Genomic DNA, 19,035 nt, shown 5'->3' with positions numbered 1-19,035 from the left:
ACAACAAAATGATGTTGCAAAAAGAAAGAATAGACACCTTCTTAAAGTAGCACAGGGGTTTATGTAAAATATGAATGTGCTAAAATATTTTTGGATAGATGTTGTACTTGTTGTTGCGTATGCCATCAACTGCATGCCCTCTAGAGTATTGAACTACGAGGCCCCTCATTAGTTATTGTTCATGATTTGTCTCCTTCTCGTAGTAAGTTGTACCCTTAGTCTAAAGGGTTACCAGTGTTTTGATCCCATTGATCGTAAGTGTAGAGAAGATGGGCCGAATGGCCCATAGGTTGTTTAGTCTTTCTTGTTATTTATGTTTCTTTTCTGTAATGGGCCTTATTCTGGGCCCATCCTGTCTATATCAAGTCCTTTGTAAATTCTTGCCCAACTAAGGGCCTCCTTGTAATTATTCAAATATATCTTAATAAAAGAGTGTTAGGGTGCTGAGAGAGGGAATGTTCGAAACACTCATTCTCAGACCCTCATTGCTGAACTCTCAAGCTCTCCTCTCTTCAATTTTCTTCATGGTATCAGAGCGTAACTGAAGTTGAATATCCTAGGGCTGGAAGCTTAGTCACGTACTACCTGATTCTTGGAGGTCATTGGACGAGCCCAAGACTAGAATCTCTTGGTGAAGTGGTTTGGTTGCCAGGAAGAATCAGAGAAAGAAAGAGGGGAAGAGGAACAGCTCGGTTCTGTTTTGATGCTCGACTGTGTTTGGATTGTTGGAGTTCGAACTGTAAGTTGTGCTCAATTTTCTGGTTGTTCCGTTTTGAAGCTCGATTGTGTTTGGACTGTTGAAGCTCGAACTGTAAGTTGTGCTCAGTTTTTCTGGTTGTTCTGTATTATTTTCGACTGTGTTTGGACTGTTGAAGTGTTCGAAAATCCTAGTTGTTCTGTACATGTTCCAAGTGTCCAAAGGCATAAATTTGAACCCAAAGCCCAAAAGTGTATCTTCCTTGGTTATTCCCCCAAACAGAAGGGTTATTGTTGTTTTGATCCAAAGTCTGGCAATCGGTATGTCTCAATGGATGTCACCTTTGATGAGTCTTCCCCTTTTTATGGTTCCTCTCCAGAAGGACATTGTCCACAGGGGGAGAATTTGACACAGATGTTTGCTCTTCCTCTTCCTGTTCCTGTTGAGTCCCTTGATGTGTCTGCCTCTCCCACAAATGAATCAAGGTTGGATCAGTCGTTCCATTCTCCTTGTCCTGGTACCCTACCTCCTCGTCCTATCCTCAATCCCAAGGTGTATCAAAGGCAAAGATCCAGAAATGTGCAGGTTGTTTCTCCTACAACACATGAGCCTCCTACACTTCCAGTCACAAAAGAGACAACAGGTACTGGTTCAGCACCTTTGGATTCATCCTTCCCTGACCTTGATATTCCCATTGCTATTAGAAAAGGAAAACGGAAGTGCACTGCACACTGCATTTCCAAGCACCTTTCTTACAGTTTGCTTTCACCTCCATACTTTGCCTATCTCTCTTCTGTTGCTTCTCATCCTATTCCCAGGTTTGTGTCAGAAGCTCTTAAGATTCCAGAGTGGAGGGATGCTATAAGATCTGAAATCGATGCCCTATACAAGAATGACACATGGGAAGTGGTGGATTTGCCTGAAGGGAAGGATCCAGTCGGTTGCAAGTGGGTCTTTACTATCAAATACTGAGTTGATGGCACCATTGAAAGGTACAAGGCCAGGCTGGTTGCAAAAGGCTACACACAAGCATATGGGATTGATTATTTAGAGACCTTTGTACCTATTGCCAAGATGACATCTATGAGGGTTTTTCTATCTTTAGCTGCTCACTTTGACTGGCCCCTTTATCAATTGGATGTGAAGAATGCATTTTTGAATGGTAAATTACATGAGGAGGTTTATATGTCTCTTCCTCCAGGGATGTATGGAACTGATATGAAAGGGAAGGTATGCAGGCTGAAGAAATCTCTTTATGGACTGAAACAGTCCCCTAGAGCATGGTTTGAGAGATTTAGAACAGCACTTGTTAACTTTGGTTATGTGCAGACACAGTCCGATCATACTCTTTTTGTGAAGAGGAGTGGACCTTTGGCAGTATACCTCATTGTGTATGTAGATGATATTGTAGTGACTGGTAATGATGTTTCAGGAATTCATGATCTAAAATCTTTTCTCCATACAAAGTTTGAGATTAAAGATTTAGGGGACTTGAGATACTTTCTTGGTATAGAAGTGGCTCAATCTAAGGATGGGGTTCTTATCTCCCAAAGGAAGTATGTTCTTGACTTGCTCTCCAAGACTAGAAAGATGGGTGCTAGACCAGTTGCTACTCCTATTGATATGAGTTATTAACTCTCAGCCTCAGAAGGGACATTGTTAGAAGACAAAGGAATCTTTCAGAGACTTCTTGGGAAACTTTTGTACCTATGCATGACTCGGCCAGATATTGCATATGCAGTCAGTTGCATTAGCCAATTCATGCATGCTCCCCGAGACACTCATATGGCAGCAGCAGAGAGAATCCTATGTTATTTGAAGGAATCCCCAGGAAAGGGTATTCTGTTTACCAAGCATGGTCGATGTTGACTGGGCCGGAAACATTGATGACAGAAGATCTACTTCGGGGTATTGCAGCTTGGTGGCTGGTAATGTTGTTTCTTGGAGAAGCAAGAAACAATCGGTTGTTGCTCGATCTTCGGTTGAAGCAGAATACATGGCCATGGCACATGGAGTTTCTGAATTATTATGGATAAAATCATTGATGGAAGAACTTGGAGTTGAATATGACAAGCCAATGATGTTGTGCTGTGATAATCAGGTTGCCATCAACATTGCTCACAACCCAGTGCAACATGATCGAACCAAGCATATTGAAGTTGATCGACACTTCATTAGGGAAAGGGTCTCTTCGGGTGAAGTGTGTCTTCCTTTCATCACATCTGAAGGACAGTTGGCAGATTTTCTCACCAAAGGCATTCCCAAGGCAAAACTTCAGCATGATACCAGCAAGCTTGGCATGATTGACATCTATGCTCAGCTTGAGGGGGAGTGTAGAGAAGATGGGCCGAATGGCCCATAGGTTGTTTAGTCTTTCTTGTTATTTATGTTTCTTTTCTGTAATGGGCCTTATTCTGGGCCCATCCTGTCTGTATTAAGTTCTTTGTAAATTCTTGCCCAACTAAGGGCCTCCTTGTAATTATTCAAATATATCTTAATAAAAGAGTGTTAGGGTGCTGAGAGAGGGAATGTTCGAAACTCTCATTCTCAGACCCTCATTGCTGAACTCTCAAGCTCTCCCCTCTTCAGTTTTCTTTAGTAAGTATTTTGTCTGTATGGATATTTCTTCTTTCAAGTTCAAACCATTCTACCCTATTCCTCGAGGGGAGAGTAGTATGGAGGAGGAGAAGTAGATCCATCAGGTCTCTCTTCCCTCTTTTCCGGATCCTACTCCTTTTCATGTCTTCCACCACCTCTTGCACCACCAGCCTCTCTACCACTTCTATGTCCACCCTTAGGCCCATTGCCAAAACCCCTCACACTACCTCCACCTCTACCGTGCATATTTCTACTAGGAAAACCTCCTTTGGAAACCACTGTGGTTGATCTCTCTAAAGGTGGGAATGATTACAGAAACCTCAACCCATACAAAAACCTTGCCACATCTAGATGCTCTCTTTGTTCTTGCCGAGTCTTCAAATCAGTGGATAGGGGTTGATAGACAATAAGATCATTCCTCAAGCTTTTTAAAGAAGCATTGTATTCTTCATCACTTTTACCCCCTTGTTGAAGAGAAAAATAGTCTTGGTATAATTAGTAAGTTCTTGTGACATTGTCTTGTCCAGAATACAACTATTTGGCATGGTCCCAAATCTCCTTGGCCATGTCCAGTAATATAAGGTTCACACTTGTATGATTTTGCATATTGTTCCAAAGAGAAGTCATAATTTGGGCATTCTCTTGTACCCATTCATTGTACCCTTCCGATTTACTTTTCAATGGACCCTCCTTAATGTACTTCAACTTGCCTCTCTCAATGAGAGATACTTCAACCGACTTGGCCCAAGGGATATAATTAGTACCATTAAGTTTCACCATAGTTAATTGATAAGTGATGAGATTTGATTGCACAACTACTGTAGGTTTAGTGTTACTACTTGATGAAGCCATGAGTATGAAAAGAAATCACTGGCGTATCATTTAGGTAAATTGTCAAACAACTGATATACACCTATTGTAGCACACCTTTTTCTTAGGAGAGAAAACAAGAATCACCACACTTCTATTTCAGAAACACTAGGGAATCATCAGACATTTACACAATATGTCACCACACCACAAACCACCACAAAATCACAACACATTGAGGAGCACTTACCACACAACTCAAGACATCACAAGGCTGCCCTCTTCAAACTGCCGAGTAGAGGGTCCTTAGAAAAACACCACCAACTCACACAACACTACAACTTGAGGGGGTGATTATTCCTATTGAATCCTTTTCCTTTCCAATAAAGAATAGAGAATATTCTCAATTCCTACGACACAAAAAGTTGAGGCGTGAACAGTGTTGTACAGTCGCCCTCAAAGCTCTGATACCATGTTCCAACTCCAATAAAGATAAGTGGAAAAAAAAAGAGAAAAAGAAGTAGAAGGAAGAAGGTTGAAAGAGAAAGAGAAGAAAAGAGGGAAGAAAAGCAATGAGAAAGATGTAAACCAGTCCTCAAAAATAGGTGTAAACTTGAAAAATTAGAGAGAAAAAGGAGGAAGAAAAGTAAGAGCAGCAGTACAAGAGAAGAAGATGGAGAAAAGAGGAGGAAGAAGAAGAAAGGTCCGAATAATCCTTCCCTTTCTTCTCTAATCCTTTTTACTAAAAATTAATGTTAAAATAATTACAAGTATGCCCTTAAGTAGGCGGCAAGCTAGGCAGAGATTAAACAAAAAGAAATAACAGGCCCATTAGCTAACAGGAAAATAGAAAAAATATTACAAGAGAAGATACTAGGACCCATTTGGCCCAGTCTCTTTACACTCCCCCTCAAGCTGAGCATAGATGTCAATTATGCCCAGCTTGCTTATAGTGTGTCATTTTCCCTCTCGGAACTCCCTTGGTCAAGATATCAGCCAATTGTTCATCTGATGTGATGAATGGCAAACAAACTTCTCCTGAGGAAACTCTTTCCCTTATAAAATGTCTATCAACCTCAATGTGCTTAGTTCTGTCATGTTGAACAGGATTATGTGCAATATTAATAGCTGCTTGATTGTCACGATAGAGCATCATTGGCTTACCCCCAATTCTTTTAAAAGGGATCGTAGCCACAGTAATTCTGACACACCATGTTCCATTTCCTTGTATTCTACTTCAGCTGAGGATCTAGCAACTACAGATTGTTTCTTATTCCTCCATGACATAATGTTCCCAGCGACCAGAGCACAATAACATGAGGTGGATCTCCTATCATCGATACATCCTGCCCAATCAGCATCAATGAAAGCTTCCAGCTTCATGTGTCAATGTTTGGCAAATACAATACCTTTCCCTGGAGTACCTTTCAAATAACACAAAACCCTTTCTGTAGCAGCTAAATGAATATCTCTGGGAGAATGCATATATTGACTAATAACACTTACTGCATAGGAAATGTCCGGCCGAGTCATGCAAAGATATAACAACTTCCCAAGCAGTCTCTGAAACACCCCCTTATCAGATAAAAAGTCACCATCTGTAGCAGAAAGCTTATGATTGGGATCAGTAGGAGTGGAGATTTTGGTTTAGCTCCAAGTTTACCAGTCTCAGCAAGGAGGTCAAGGACATATTTACGCTGAGAAATGAAGATACCATAGATCTAGCAACTTCAATGCCCAAAAAATACCGAAGATCTCCCAAATCCTTGACCTCAAATTCAGAGTTAAGAAATCTTTTGAGTTTACTGACCTCTTGAGTGTCATTACCCGTGACCACAATATCATCAACATAAACTATCAAAAAGGTCACCAGAGAGCCATTTCTCTTCAAGAACAGGGTATGATCAGATTGAGTTTGTGTGTAACCAAAGGAGACAAGAGCAGCCCTGAACCTCTCAAACCAAGCCCGAGGAGACTATTTGAGACCATAAATAAATTTCTGTAGTTTACACACCTTGCCTTGCACTTCCTTCCCATACACTCCTGGAGGCAAAGACATATAGACCTCTTCATGTAGGTCTCCATTCAAGAAGGCATTTTTAACATCAAACTGGTGTAGGGGTCAATCAAAAGTAGCGGCTAGAGATAACAAAACCCGGACTGAGGTCATCTTAGCTACAGGAGCAAATGTCTCAAGATAGTCAATACCATATATCTAAGTGTAGCCTTTATCAACCAGCCTAGCCTTAAACCTCTCAATAGATCCATCAGAGTGATATTTAATGGTAAACACCCATTTACAACCCACTGGATCCTTCCCTTCAGACAAGTCAACAATATCCCAGGTATGGTTCTTATGCAAAGCACCCAGTTCAGCCATCATAGCATCCCTCCATTCAGGTTTAGATAAGGATTCCAGTACGGACCTGGGTATCACATCGGAAGAAACAGAAGCAAGAAAAGAGTAGTAGGAAGGAGAGAGAAGGCTGCAAGACAGGTGTTTGGAGATACAATGGGTTGTACACTTCTGCTTGCCCTTGCGGAGAGCAATAGGAAGGTCAAGGTTTGGGAAAGATGTAGATGGGTCAGAGGAAGGCTGACTTGTTACCTCAGTAATGATGGGAGGAGCAAGAGGCTCTTCTGTAGGAATGGAAACAACTTGCCCATGTCTGAATTTGTGCCTTTGGTACCACCTTTGGAGAACAAGACGAGGAGGAATTATAGGAGAATGAAGTGGAGGAGGAGGAACAGGAATATTGGAGGTAGGTCCAGTGGGAGAAGTGGACACCTCATGAGAGGACTCGAGAGGAATGGGAATAGGAACAGTTGGAGACATAGCAAAGGGTTATTCAGATTTCTCCCCCTCAGGAGAAATACTAAAGAAAGGAGTCAACTCAGCAAATGTGACATCCCGAGATACAAAGCGGATGCCACTAACTGAATCAAAACAGCAATATCCCTTCTGTGTGGATCCATATCCCAGAAAAACACATTTACGAGCCTTAGGTTCAAATTTGTGCCTTTGATGCCTGTGAACATGCACATAGCAAGTGCACCCAAAAACACAGAGAGAGAGAGAAAAGATCCTCATCCGAGAAGAGAAGGCTAAAGGGGGTTTTGAAGTTAAGAACCCGGGAGGGCATGTGGTTGATCAAAAAGGTAGCAGTAAGAACAGCATCTCCCCAAAATTTTATAGGAACATGGGATGCAAACAGAAGGGATCTGGCAACTTCAACCACATGTCGATTCTTCCTTTCTACTACTCCATTCTGTTGTGGAGTGTAGGAACAAGAACTTTGAAGAATAACCCCAAAAGTTTCAAGATAGGCGGAGAGGGTTTTCTTAAAATACTCCTTAGCATTATCAGAACGGAATATTTTGATCCGAGTGTTAAACTGGGTGAGGATAGTTCATGAAATTTTTGCACATAGTTGGCAAGAGTAATCCAAGTGTAACAAGAGTAATCATCAATAAAAAGGATAAAGTACCTATAACCCCCCATAGTTGGCAAATGATATGGCCCCCACACATCAGAGTGAACAATATGAAAGGGAGAAGAGATCTTTTATTGCTTACTGAATAAGAATGTCTACAATGCTTTGCCAGTTCACACGACTCACAATGAAGACTCGATAAAGACACTCCCTTAAACATATCTGGAAACAAATGACTCAAAGCAGAAAAAGACAAATGACCAAACCGAAAGTGACATAACAAGACTTTGTCAATAGACTCTGACAAGACTAACTCTAAGGCAACTCCATGAGGTGGTCCAAAAGCTCTATCCGGTGTGTCCAACAAGTATATTCCGTTCGCCTTATGGCCACTCCCAATCATCCTCTGAGATTGCAGGTCCTGAAAAACATAATGAATGGGAAAAAAGGTTATGCTACAATTCATGGATTTAGTTAAGCTGCTAACAGATAAAAGGTTTGTATTAAGTTTAGGGACATGAAGGATAGAGGATAAATAAAGGGTGTCAGAGGTCTTTATATCCCCTTTACCAGAAAAGGAAGCAAGAGACCCATCAGCAAGGGATATTTTCTCTTTACCAGAGAGAAGGTGGTATGAGCAGAACAGATTAAACAGGCTGGTCATATGGTCAGATGCACTGGAATCAATAATCCAAGGAATTTTATGATTACCTGAAACTGAAGCATAATTTGTAGAAGCACAAATACCTGAGTGAGCAAATGCAAATGATGATGATGTGTTGCTGGAAGAGCGAGATGAAGAAACAGTAGCTTCCAAGTGATTTAGCAGCCTCCCATACTTTTCAAAATCCGCCTTCATTGCTGCCAACTGCACAATGATTGATTTTTCTTCACTCTCCTTATTTCCTCCTTCAGGTACTATAGCAACATTAGCTGTCTTAGGCCTTCCTACCTGACTGCCCTTCTTAGAACTATTGCTATTCTTAAACCTATCAGGAAGAAGCTCAGGATGAAGCTTCCAACAAGTGTCCTTTGTATTCCTCGGTTTCTTGCAATATTCACGTCTACTCCTTTTTCTCAGTAGGACCCTTTGGCTTTATTCCAACATGTGCAAAGTATTCTGTACAACTGTCTCCATAACACCCTATTTGGCCAAGATATTTTGCCTAATGATGTCGAACTCAGGGTTGAGTCCAGTAAGAAATTCAAACACCCTATTTCTCTCCACCAACTTCCTATACACTTTAGCATCATTCTCACTCTCCCATACAACTGTCTCCATAACATCAATTTCTTGCCATAAGAATTTCAGTATAGAATAGTAGATTGTTACACTCTTCTCCCCCTGTCTTAGGTTCTTCACATCACTTTTCAACTTGTAGACTCTAGCTATATTCAACTTTTGTGAATAGGTCTCAGTAACACTGTCACATATCTCCTTAGCCGAAGACATCCAAAGATGATGCTGACTTATATGAGGTTGCATAGAGTTGACCAACCATCCAATGACTGTATAGTTCTCCTGCATCCATTTCTCAAATTCAGGGTCTGTCTCTTCGGGTTTCACTTTACTACCTGTGAGATACCCGAGTTTTCCTCTACTACAGACATAAATTCTCATAGACTATGCCCAAGCAAGATAATTTGTCCCATCTAGCTTGATTGTGGTCACACCAGTCAAAACGGAATCTACCAAGCCAAGGCCGGAAACCGGCACTTGCTTGAACTCACTTCCATATGGCTCCATTAGTCAAACGAAAATAAAAAAACCAGAAATTTGGTCTATATAAACTTACTTGAAGTCAAACAAAAACCCAGATGCTTGAAAACTAGGGTTTTACTCCGTCTAGCTGTTAGGGAGGAAGAGAAAAGATGCAGCTGCTCCTACCAGAGCTTCCCAATCTCTTCCAAACTTGAACCGCCCTCCTTTAAGAGTCAAAAGACACCTCCCAAGCACAGAGTGCCACAACCAAAGCTTCACCTTTACCTGTACCTTCAAAAATCTCTAGTCGGCTAGGGTTTTGGGCAGCAACAAAACAACACACTTCTTGGCAATATCCATCCAGATTTAAACTCTCCAAACCCTCTACCAACTAGGCCAGAGATCCTCTAAGCTATAGAGAACCTATCTCTCCATACACTCTCTTAACATCTAAGGGTGTATGGGAAAAGAGGAAGAAGAAAAGAAGGAAGAAAGAAACCTGCTCTGATACCAAGATGTAAATCGGTCCTCAAAAATAGGTGTAACTTGAAAAATTAAAGAGAAAAAGGAGGAAGAAAAGTAAGAGCAGCAATGCAAGAGAAGAAGATGGAGAAAAGAGAAGGAAGAAGACGAAAGGTTCGAATAATCCTTCCCTTTCTTCTCTAATCCTTTTTACTAAAAATTAATGTTAAAATAATTACAAGTATGCCCTTAAGTGGGCGGCCAGCTAGGCAGTAACATAAAGAGATCAAACAAAAAGAAATAACAGGCCCATTAAGAGAGGCCCATTAGCTAACAGGAAAATAGAAAAAATATTACAAGAGAAGATACTAGGACCCATTCAGCCCAGTCTCTTTACAGAGAAATCAAACTCAAGTCTCCTTACTCGACCCAGATAAGTTACAATAGATATAAGAGAAAAATAACAATGAAAAGACAACAATGTCCTGGCAACTAATTCTAACATTTTCCATTGGTACAAAGGTCTCCAACTAGTCTACCAAGTATCTCTAAGTGGAGCTCTTAGGCACAAAAACTTAGTCCAAATGCCCAAGAACTTGAACCGGGAGACAAGGTCAAACATGGATCCTGCCAAAGAAAAACTCTTGTTGAGAGTCAACAAATGAAAGAAAACCAAAAGTTGAGCTTGAACTATGCAAAAATACGGGCTGGAAGATATCCTAGTTGACCAATCCAACCAGCTTTCATTACAGAAACAACCTTTTGGTCTTATTCCTTATATAAAAACATCCAGAAATTGAGTTCAGATCTAGTCCCAACAGCCATTGCAGCCGTGCATTCGGAACATCTCCCTTGTCCTTCATGGAAAGATGTACCCAATGAACAGCTGCGATGGCTGCTGGGACCCTGTGTTTGGACCAGATCCAAACTCCAGGAATCTAGGTTCTCATGTTTGGACTTCACCAGATGTACAAAAAAAAGGAAAGAAAAAAGAGGAGAGAGGACCAAATCTGATGCCACATTTTTATGGTTTTCAACACACCCAAGAGAGGGCAATATCACCCCATAATAACCTTAGAAGAAACTCAAAAAAAAAAAAAAAAACTGATGATAATGACTCGCAAAATATTACTTATTAAATTATGGAAGTAGCTCAAAAACAAGATACTATACAGGTTTGAACTGCAATGACTAGATAAGGCATAGATCTTCTTGTTCATAGAGCAGTCATACAAAAAGTTTGAACTTTTGACTCCTAGTCAATTTCTGTAGTTTATTCAATTAACTCCCACAATACACCTGTTTTGATACCATGTAAACCTATGGTTTCTCATGGTAACATGAGAACAAAGAATAGTAGAAGGCGTATTTGAACGAATAACACTACTTCTGAAGGGTGTAACTTTATTAAGGGAGCATAAATATGTATAACTACCAAGTTTCCCTTTGGCTAAAATAAAACACATACTACTGCACAACTAGGCAATTTATAATGGCAGGACAAAGACAGAAGAATTATAGACAAAGAAATGCACAAATAAAGAAATCTATCCCCATCTATCCAGCCTTATATGCCTCTAAATAAACCATTTTCCCTGTAATTAACCATTAAAAACCCATTTGCAGCCTACAAGTTCCTTCGCTTTTGAAAAACCGTCTGCCTCCCATATCTGATTCTTCAACAATGCATCCATCTTAATTCTCATTGCATCGCTCCACTAAGTCTAGATAAAGCCTTTTTCATAAATTCTTGGGGATAAACTTAATAAAATCAGAAGAAATGATCTATAGGATGGTTATAAAAGACAGGATAAAAAATGAGAAATATAATGAGCGGTTGATGGATTTTTCTCATCCTTTCTCAAGGCAAAAGGTCAAGATCAGTAAGCTACTGGACCAGATGTATGACATCTGTCCTACCCAAGGCAATTAGTTGTGGAAGAGGCTCTGCTTCTAAGGTGAGAACAACCTTCTTGTGCCTTTGATAAACCTGAAGCTCCTTCTAAAGATTTGGATCAGGTAAACAACGGTGGGAACTAGAATGAATAGGAGTACAACCTAAAATCTAATGAATATGGATAGGAAGAGGACCAACAGGATAAAGATAAAAGCTAGTGTCTCTCTCACCCACACCAAAAGTACTAGGGAAATAAGGTAAGAACTCAACAAAAGAAACGTCCATGGAATCAAATTTATGCCCAGTTACTAATCAAAATAGAAATACCCCTTTTGGAATTGTAACATGTCCCAGGAATACAAACTTGATTGCCTTGAGGTCAAATTTGGATCTACAAGGACCAAGAATGTGAATGTAACAGGTATACACAAAGACTTTTAATGGAACAGAAAACATCTCACCATTAGGATATAACAATTTAGAAGAGGTCTTAAGGTCAGCAATACAAGAGGGCATATACAGACAGGTGGTTCTTTCTCTCAACAACTCCATTTTTCTTTGATGCATTCCCTGGCATTATTTGAATGAAATATTTTAATACAATAATCAATCTAGGTGAGAATCATTTTCTGAAAATGGCAAGTCGAATAGTGCATCACATCCCAAGAACATATCAAATAGAACTATGACAAATGAGAGAAGCCGTACACAAATAACAAGAAATAACAACCCCCCGTAACAAAGTAACAACTAACAAGTACATGATATAGCCTACATAATCAAAATAAACAATTACAAAAGGAAATTCAAATCTTAAATTACTTAGAACAAAAGAACTTCTACAATATCAAGCTAGTTGACAGCTTTCACAATGAAGACAAGAGATCTTAAAAGACTAAAACAAAGTATGACAAGTCTAAAGAATGAAAAGTTAAATGCCCCAAACGAGTATGCCAAAGTATTGCTCAGTCTATAGAGTATAGACTTAGCGATTCAAACCCAAACACCAAACATTGATTCTATTGAGCCCTTCCTCCATGCAGCACATATAGAAAGTTTATCCCATTCACCTCATGGCCACTCTCAATCATCCTCTTTGACTCCGTATCCTAGAAAACACAGCAGTTAGGAAAAAAAGGTCACTAAATAGTATAGATTTTTTGTGAAGCTACTAATAGATATCAAATTGGTGTTCACTTTAGAAACATCAATAATACAAGGATCAGATTGCTATATATTCTGATGTTTCCCCTCCCTTCCCAAATATGGGTGCAAGAGAATCATCATCTATCTATACATATCCCTACAAGAGCATTATTGGTATGAATGGAACAACAATGAATCACTAGTCATGTGATCAAAACACCTAAGTATATTGTAGAGAAGATGGGCCGAATGGCCCTATTCTTCTTGTTATTTTGGGTCCATCCTGTCAATGTTAAGTTATTTTTTTTAAGTTCTTTGTAAATTCTGCCCAACTAAGGGCCTCCTTGTAATTACTCAAAAATATCTAATAAAACAGTGTTAAAGGGCTGAGATGGAGATAGTTCGAAAACTCTTCTCAGAACCCTCATTGCCGAAACACACAAGTCTCCTCTCCTCTCTTCAGTTTCAACATAGTATCAGAGCATATCTGAACTTGAACGTCCTAGGGCTGGAGGCTTAGTCACGTACTGCCTGATTCTTGGAGGTCGTTGGACAAGCCCAAGACTAGAATCTCTTGGAGAAGGGGTTTGGTGACCAGGAAGAATCAGAGAAGAAGAAAAAAAAGGGAAGGGGAACAACTCGGTTCTGTTTTTTTTTGAAGCTCGACTGTGTTTGGACTGCTGAAGCTCAAACTGTAAGTTGTGCTCAGTTTTCTGGTTCTGTTTTGCATTACCTTAGACTGTGTTTGGACTATTGAAGTGTTCGAAAATCCTAGCTGTTCTGTACTACCTTCAACTCCATTAAATATGGTTTAACCCAGAAATTTCTGGGCTGTTTTCTCTTCTTCTTGGATTGTTAAAATCTGCCGAAACATCCTTGTAACAAGGCTGTGTATTGTTACTCTTGTTCGGCTGTTTTTAGAGGGTTGTACGAACAGTTTTTGGGGTCTTTTCTCTTCTCTGACAGTGGGGTTGTCTCTATTGCCCACACTGTGTTTGTGAAAAGGCCTATTCAGCAATACCGATTGGTACTTACTCTTCTTGGCTGAGTGTACAACCTTGAAAAGGTACTTTGGCTAAGTGCACAGTGCCTAGGAGTTTCTGATTTCTTCTTGAAGCCTGAACTCAGTGCATTGTCTCCTTGTGGTCGGCTGAACTCAGTTATTGCTTGTTCTTATCCAGCATACTTGTAGAAGTCATCTGAAATCATATTTGGAGTGTTTACATGATGTACTCCTCAGAGTTTGAAAACAAAAGTGGTGCTGAATATGGATTGGGTCAGGGGACTCCAAGTGATTCCTTATTGACTGTGACCACAGTTAAGCTAGATGGAACTAATTATCTGGCATGGTCACAATCAGTAAAGATTCATGTTTGTAGTAGAGGAAAGTGGGGGTTCATTTCCGGGAGTAAGAAGGCTCTCCCAGAAAATGATCCATCCTACGAGAAGTGGATGCAAGAAAATTACACTGTCATTGGGTGGCTTGTGAACTCAATGCAGCCACAGATCAGGCAGCACTAACTATGGAAGAATTCAGCAAAGGAAATATGGGATAGTGTTGCTGAAACCTATTCCCAAAAACTAAATGTAGCTAGAGCCTATAAGTTGAGAAGTGATGTGAAGAATCTGAGACAGGGGGAGAAACCATTATCTGTATACTTCTCAACTTTGAAGTCTTTGTGGCAAGAAATAGATTTGATAGAAGCTGTAACCTGGGACACCACCAATGATGCAGAAACCTACAGGAAACTGGTTGAAAGAAACAGGGTATTTGAGTTCTTAACCGGACTTAACCCGGAATATGATATCACAAAACAGAAGATTCTTTCCAAGGAATGTGTATCTCTGTCACAAGCTTATGCATTGGTGAGTAGTGAAGAGAGCAGAAGGGATGTACAGGTTCAAGGGGCTGATATTAATGATCACTTTGCCAATATGGGGATTAAACCTAAAGGGAATGTTGGAACTTCTAGTGGCACAGGAAAGAAAGAAGTTGTATGTGAGTACTGCAAGAGGCCGAAGCACACCAAAGACAAGTGCTGGAAGTTACATCCTAACCTTGTTCCCAACAGGTTTCAAAAAAAATATGATAGTAAAAGATCAGGAAGTGCAAATGTAGCTACCGAGCCAGATAGTGAAGAGATGTCTACTTCTGCACAGTTGGCAGCCATGAGAGCAGAATATGAAAAGTTTGGATAGATGATCAGTTAGCTGAGTGATGTGACCTCTGCTACCGACCCTTCAGGAAAATCTACTACTTCAGCATTTGCTCATTCAGGTATAAGGGCTTCTGTTAATCATGCTACTTCTTCGGGTAATCTCAAGATACCTTGGATTATTGACTCAAGTGCTTCTGACCATATGACCAATCTGTCTACCTTGTTTGTTTCATATGACTTACTTCCTGGACGTGATAAAATCATTTTAGCTGATGGTTCACTTGCCCCTATCTCTGGTAAGGGAACCATCAAGGCTACAGATTCCTTGTACCTCCCTTCTGCCCTTCATGCACCTAAACTAAATACAAATTTGTTGTCTGTGAGCAGTTTAACCAAGTCACTAAACTATTGTGTAACCTTTTTTTCCGTCCCACTGTGTTTTTCAGGATCTGGAGTCTCAAAAGGTGATTGGGAGTGGCCATGAGGCGAACGGAATATACCTGCTTGATACTCTGGGACAATGCACTGATCATCTTGGGAATGTTGCTCTTGGATCTGTCTCTTCAGAGTCTGTTAGTCAGATTATGTTGTGTCATTGTCGTTTTGGTCATCTGTCTTTTTTGGCTTTGAGTCATCTATTCCCTGAATTGTTTAAGGGAATTAGTCTATCCAGTCTTCATTGTGAGTCTTGTGAATTGTCAAAGCATTGTAGAAGCAAGTATCCTTTGAGAAATAAAAGATCTTTTGTTCCTTTTAATATTGTGCATTCTGATGTGTGGGGGCCTTACCACTTACCCTCCATGGGTGGCTACAGATATTTTATCCTGTTTATTGATGATTTTTCACGATTCACTTGGATATTCCTGATGAAATCCCGTGATGAAGTCCCAAGACTTGTAAAACAATTCCATGAAATTGTTACCCAATTTGATACCAGGATTAAAATCTTCAGATCAGACAATGCAAAAGAATACTTTGAGAAAAAACTATCCTGCTATCTTTCTGACATGGGGGTTATTCATCAAAGCTCATGTGCTAGGACCTCAGAACAGAATGGGGTTGCTGAGAGGAAAAACAGGCATATTGTTGAGGTTGCAAGAAGTATCCTATTTGCCTCACATGTTCCTACCAGGTTTTGGGGTGATGTTGTACTTACTGCTACCTATCTCATAAACCGCATGCCATCCAGGGTTTTGGGTTTTAAGTCTCCCTTCACTCTTCTTCATCCGGACAAAGATCTTTTTCCTATTCCTATTCGTGTCTTTGGCTGCACCTGTTATGTACATGTTCCAAGTGTCCAAAGGCATAAATTTGAACCCAAAGCCCAAAAGTGTATCTTCCTTGGTTATTCCCCCAAACAGAAGGGTTATTGCTGTTTTGATCCAAAGTCTGGCAATCGGTATGTCTCAATGGATGCCACCTTTGATGAGTCTTCCCCTTTTTATGGTTCCTCTCCAGAAGGACATTGTCCACAGGGGGAGAATTTGACACAGATGTTTGCTCTTCCTCTTCCTGTCCCTGTTGAGTCCCTTGATGTGTCTGCCTCTCCCTCAAATGAATCAATGTTGGACCAGTCGCTCCATTCTCCTTGTCCTGGTACCCTACCTCCTCGTCCTATCCTCAATCCCAAGGTGTATCAAAGGCAAAGATCCAGAAATGTGCAGGTTGTTTCTCCTACAACACATGAGCCTCCTACACTTCCAGTCACAAAAGAGACAACAGGTACTGGTTCAGCACCTTTGGATTCATCCTTCCCTGACCTTGATATTCCCATTGCTGTTAGAAAAGGAAAACGGAAGTGCACTGCACACTGCATTTCCAAGCACCTTTCTTACAATTTGCTTTCACCTTCATATTTTGCCTATCTCTCTTATGTTGCTTCTCATCCTATTCCCAGGTCTGTGTCAGAAGCTCTTAAGATTCCAAAATGGAGGGATGTTATGAAATCTAAAATAGATGCCCTACACAAGAATGACACATGGGAAGTGATGGATTTGCCTGAAGGGAAGGATCCCGTTGGTTGCAAGTGGTTCTTTACTATCAAATACAGAGTTGATGGTACCATTGAAAGGTACAAGTCCAGGCTGGTTGCAAAAGGCTATACACAGACATATGGGATTGATTATTTAGAGACTTTTGCACCTGTTGCCAAGGCGACATCTGTGAGGGTTCTTCTATCTTTAGCTGCTCACTTTGACTGAAGGATCCCGTTGGTTGCAAGTGGTTCTTTACTATCAAATACAGAGTTGATGGTACCATTGAAAGGTACAAGTCCAGGCTGGTTGCAAAAGGCTATACACAGACATATGGGATTGATTATTTAGAGACTTTTGCACCTGTTGCCAAGACGACATATGTGAGGGTTCTTCTATCTTTAGCTGCTCACTTTGACTGGCCCCTTTATCAATTGGATGTGAAGAATGCATTTCTGAATGGTAAATTACATGAGGAGGTTTACATGTCTCTTCCTCCAGGGATGTATGGAACTGATATAAAAGGGAAGGTATGCAGGCTAAAGAAATCTCTTTATGGATTAAAACAGTCCCCTAGAGCATGGTTTGAGAGATTTAGAACAGCACTTGTTAACTTTGGTTATGTGCAGACACAATCCGATCATACTCTTTTTGTGAAGAGGAGTTGACCCCTGGCAGTATACCTCATTGTGTATGTGGATGATATTGTAGTGACGGGTAATGATGCCTCAGGAATTCAAAATCTAAAATCTTTTCTCCATACAGAGTTTGAGATTAAAGATTTGGGGGAATTGAGATACTTTCTTGGCATAGAAGTGGCTCGACCCAAGGATGGGATTCTTATCTCCCAAAGAAAGTATGTTCTTGACTTGCTCTCTGAAACTGGAAAGATGGGTGCTAGACCAGCTGATACTCCTATTGATATGAGTCATAAACTCTCAGCCTCAGAAGGGACATTGTTAGAAGACAAAGGAATCTTTCAGAGACTTCTTGGGAAACTTTTGTATCTATGCATGACTCGGCCAGATATTGCATATGCAGTCAGTTGCATTAGCCAATTCATGCATGCTCCTCGAGACACTCATTTGGCAGCTGCAGAGAGAATCCTAAGTTATTTGAAGGGCTCCCCAGGAAAGGGTATTCAGTTTGCCAAGCATGGTCATATGAAACTTGAAGCCTACACCGATGCTGACTGGGCCGGGAACATTGATGACAGAAGATCTACATCTGGGTATTGCAGCTTGGTAGCTGGTAATGTTGTTTCTTGGAGAAGCAAGAAACAATCGGTTGTTGCTCGGCCTTCTGCTGAAGCAGAATACAAGACCATGGCACATGGGGTTTCTGAATTATTATGGCTAAAATCTTTGATGGAAGAACTTGGAGTTGAATATGACAAGCCAATGATGTAATACTGTGATAATCAGGCTGCCATCAATATTGCTCACAACCCAGTGCAACATGATAGAACCAAGCATATTGAAGTTGATCGACACTTCATTAGGGAAAGGGTCTCTTCGGGTGAAGTATGTCTTCCTTTCATCACATCTGAAGGACAGTTGGCAGATTTTCTTACCAAAGGCATTCCCAAGGCAAAACTTCAGCATGATACCAGCAAGCTTGGCATGATTGACATCTATGCTCAGCTTGAGGGGGAGTGTAGAGAAGATGGGCCGAATGGTCCATAGGTTGTTTATTCTTCTTGTTATTTTGGGTCCATCCTGTCAATGTTAAGTTATTTTTTTTAAGTTCTTTGTAAATTCTGCCCAACTAAGGGCCTCCTTGTAATTACTCAAAAATATCTAATAAAATAGTGTTAGAGGGCTGAGATAGAGATAGCTCGAAATCTCTTCTCAGAACCCTCATTGCCGAAACACACAAGTCTCCTCTCCTCTCTTTAGTTTCAACATATATGATCCAAGGGATGCTCTGACACCAGAGACAAAAGCAATGTTGATAGTCACAACTCACGAGTACCTAGAGGTGCAAATGAAGAAGAAGATACTATGCCAAAAGGTATACACCCTGTATTCCAAACTATATTCACCGATTAGCTCAGGTACTTACTATACTTGTCAAATTCTGCTTGGCTACAGCAAGATTCTTCATCAATGGTAAAGTGGACAATGTAGACATAATTGCAACATTATTCTTCTTATT

The 19,035-nt window shown here is 40.4% G+C and overlaps 1 protein-coding gene across 37 annotated transcripts in view; it reads right to left on the bottom strand.

The window, feature by feature from the left end:
* Positions 1–19,035, bottom strand: part of LOC148873551 (putative cyclic nucleotide-gated ion channel 5) — a 124,917-nt gene that overhangs the window by 65,679 nt on the left and 40,203 nt on the right. For 23 of the 37 annotated variants that reach the window (XM_088964095.1, XM_088964099.1, XM_088964106.1 and 20 more), the window contains one exon: positions 12,671–12,709. The exons of the other annotated variants lie outside the window; for them this stretch is intronic. In XM_088964095.1, the coding sequence (XP_088820221.1) occupies positions 12,671–12,709 (39 nt within the window). The remainder of the gene's footprint in view (positions 1–12,670; positions 12,710–19,035) is intronic. 37 annotated transcript variants of the gene reach the window in all.

Source organism: Nelumbo lutea, chromosome 1, assembly GCF_056320005.1.
Source record: "Nelumbo lutea isolate HS-2025 chromosome 1, American lotus-T2T, whole genome shotgun sequence".
Classification (NCBI taxonomy): Eukaryota; Viridiplantae; Streptophyta; class Magnoliopsida; order Proteales; family Nelumbonaceae; genus Nelumbo; species Nelumbo lutea.
The sequence above is the reverse complement of the archived record's forward strand: the minus strand, read 5'-3'. Positions and strand labels throughout refer to the sequence as shown.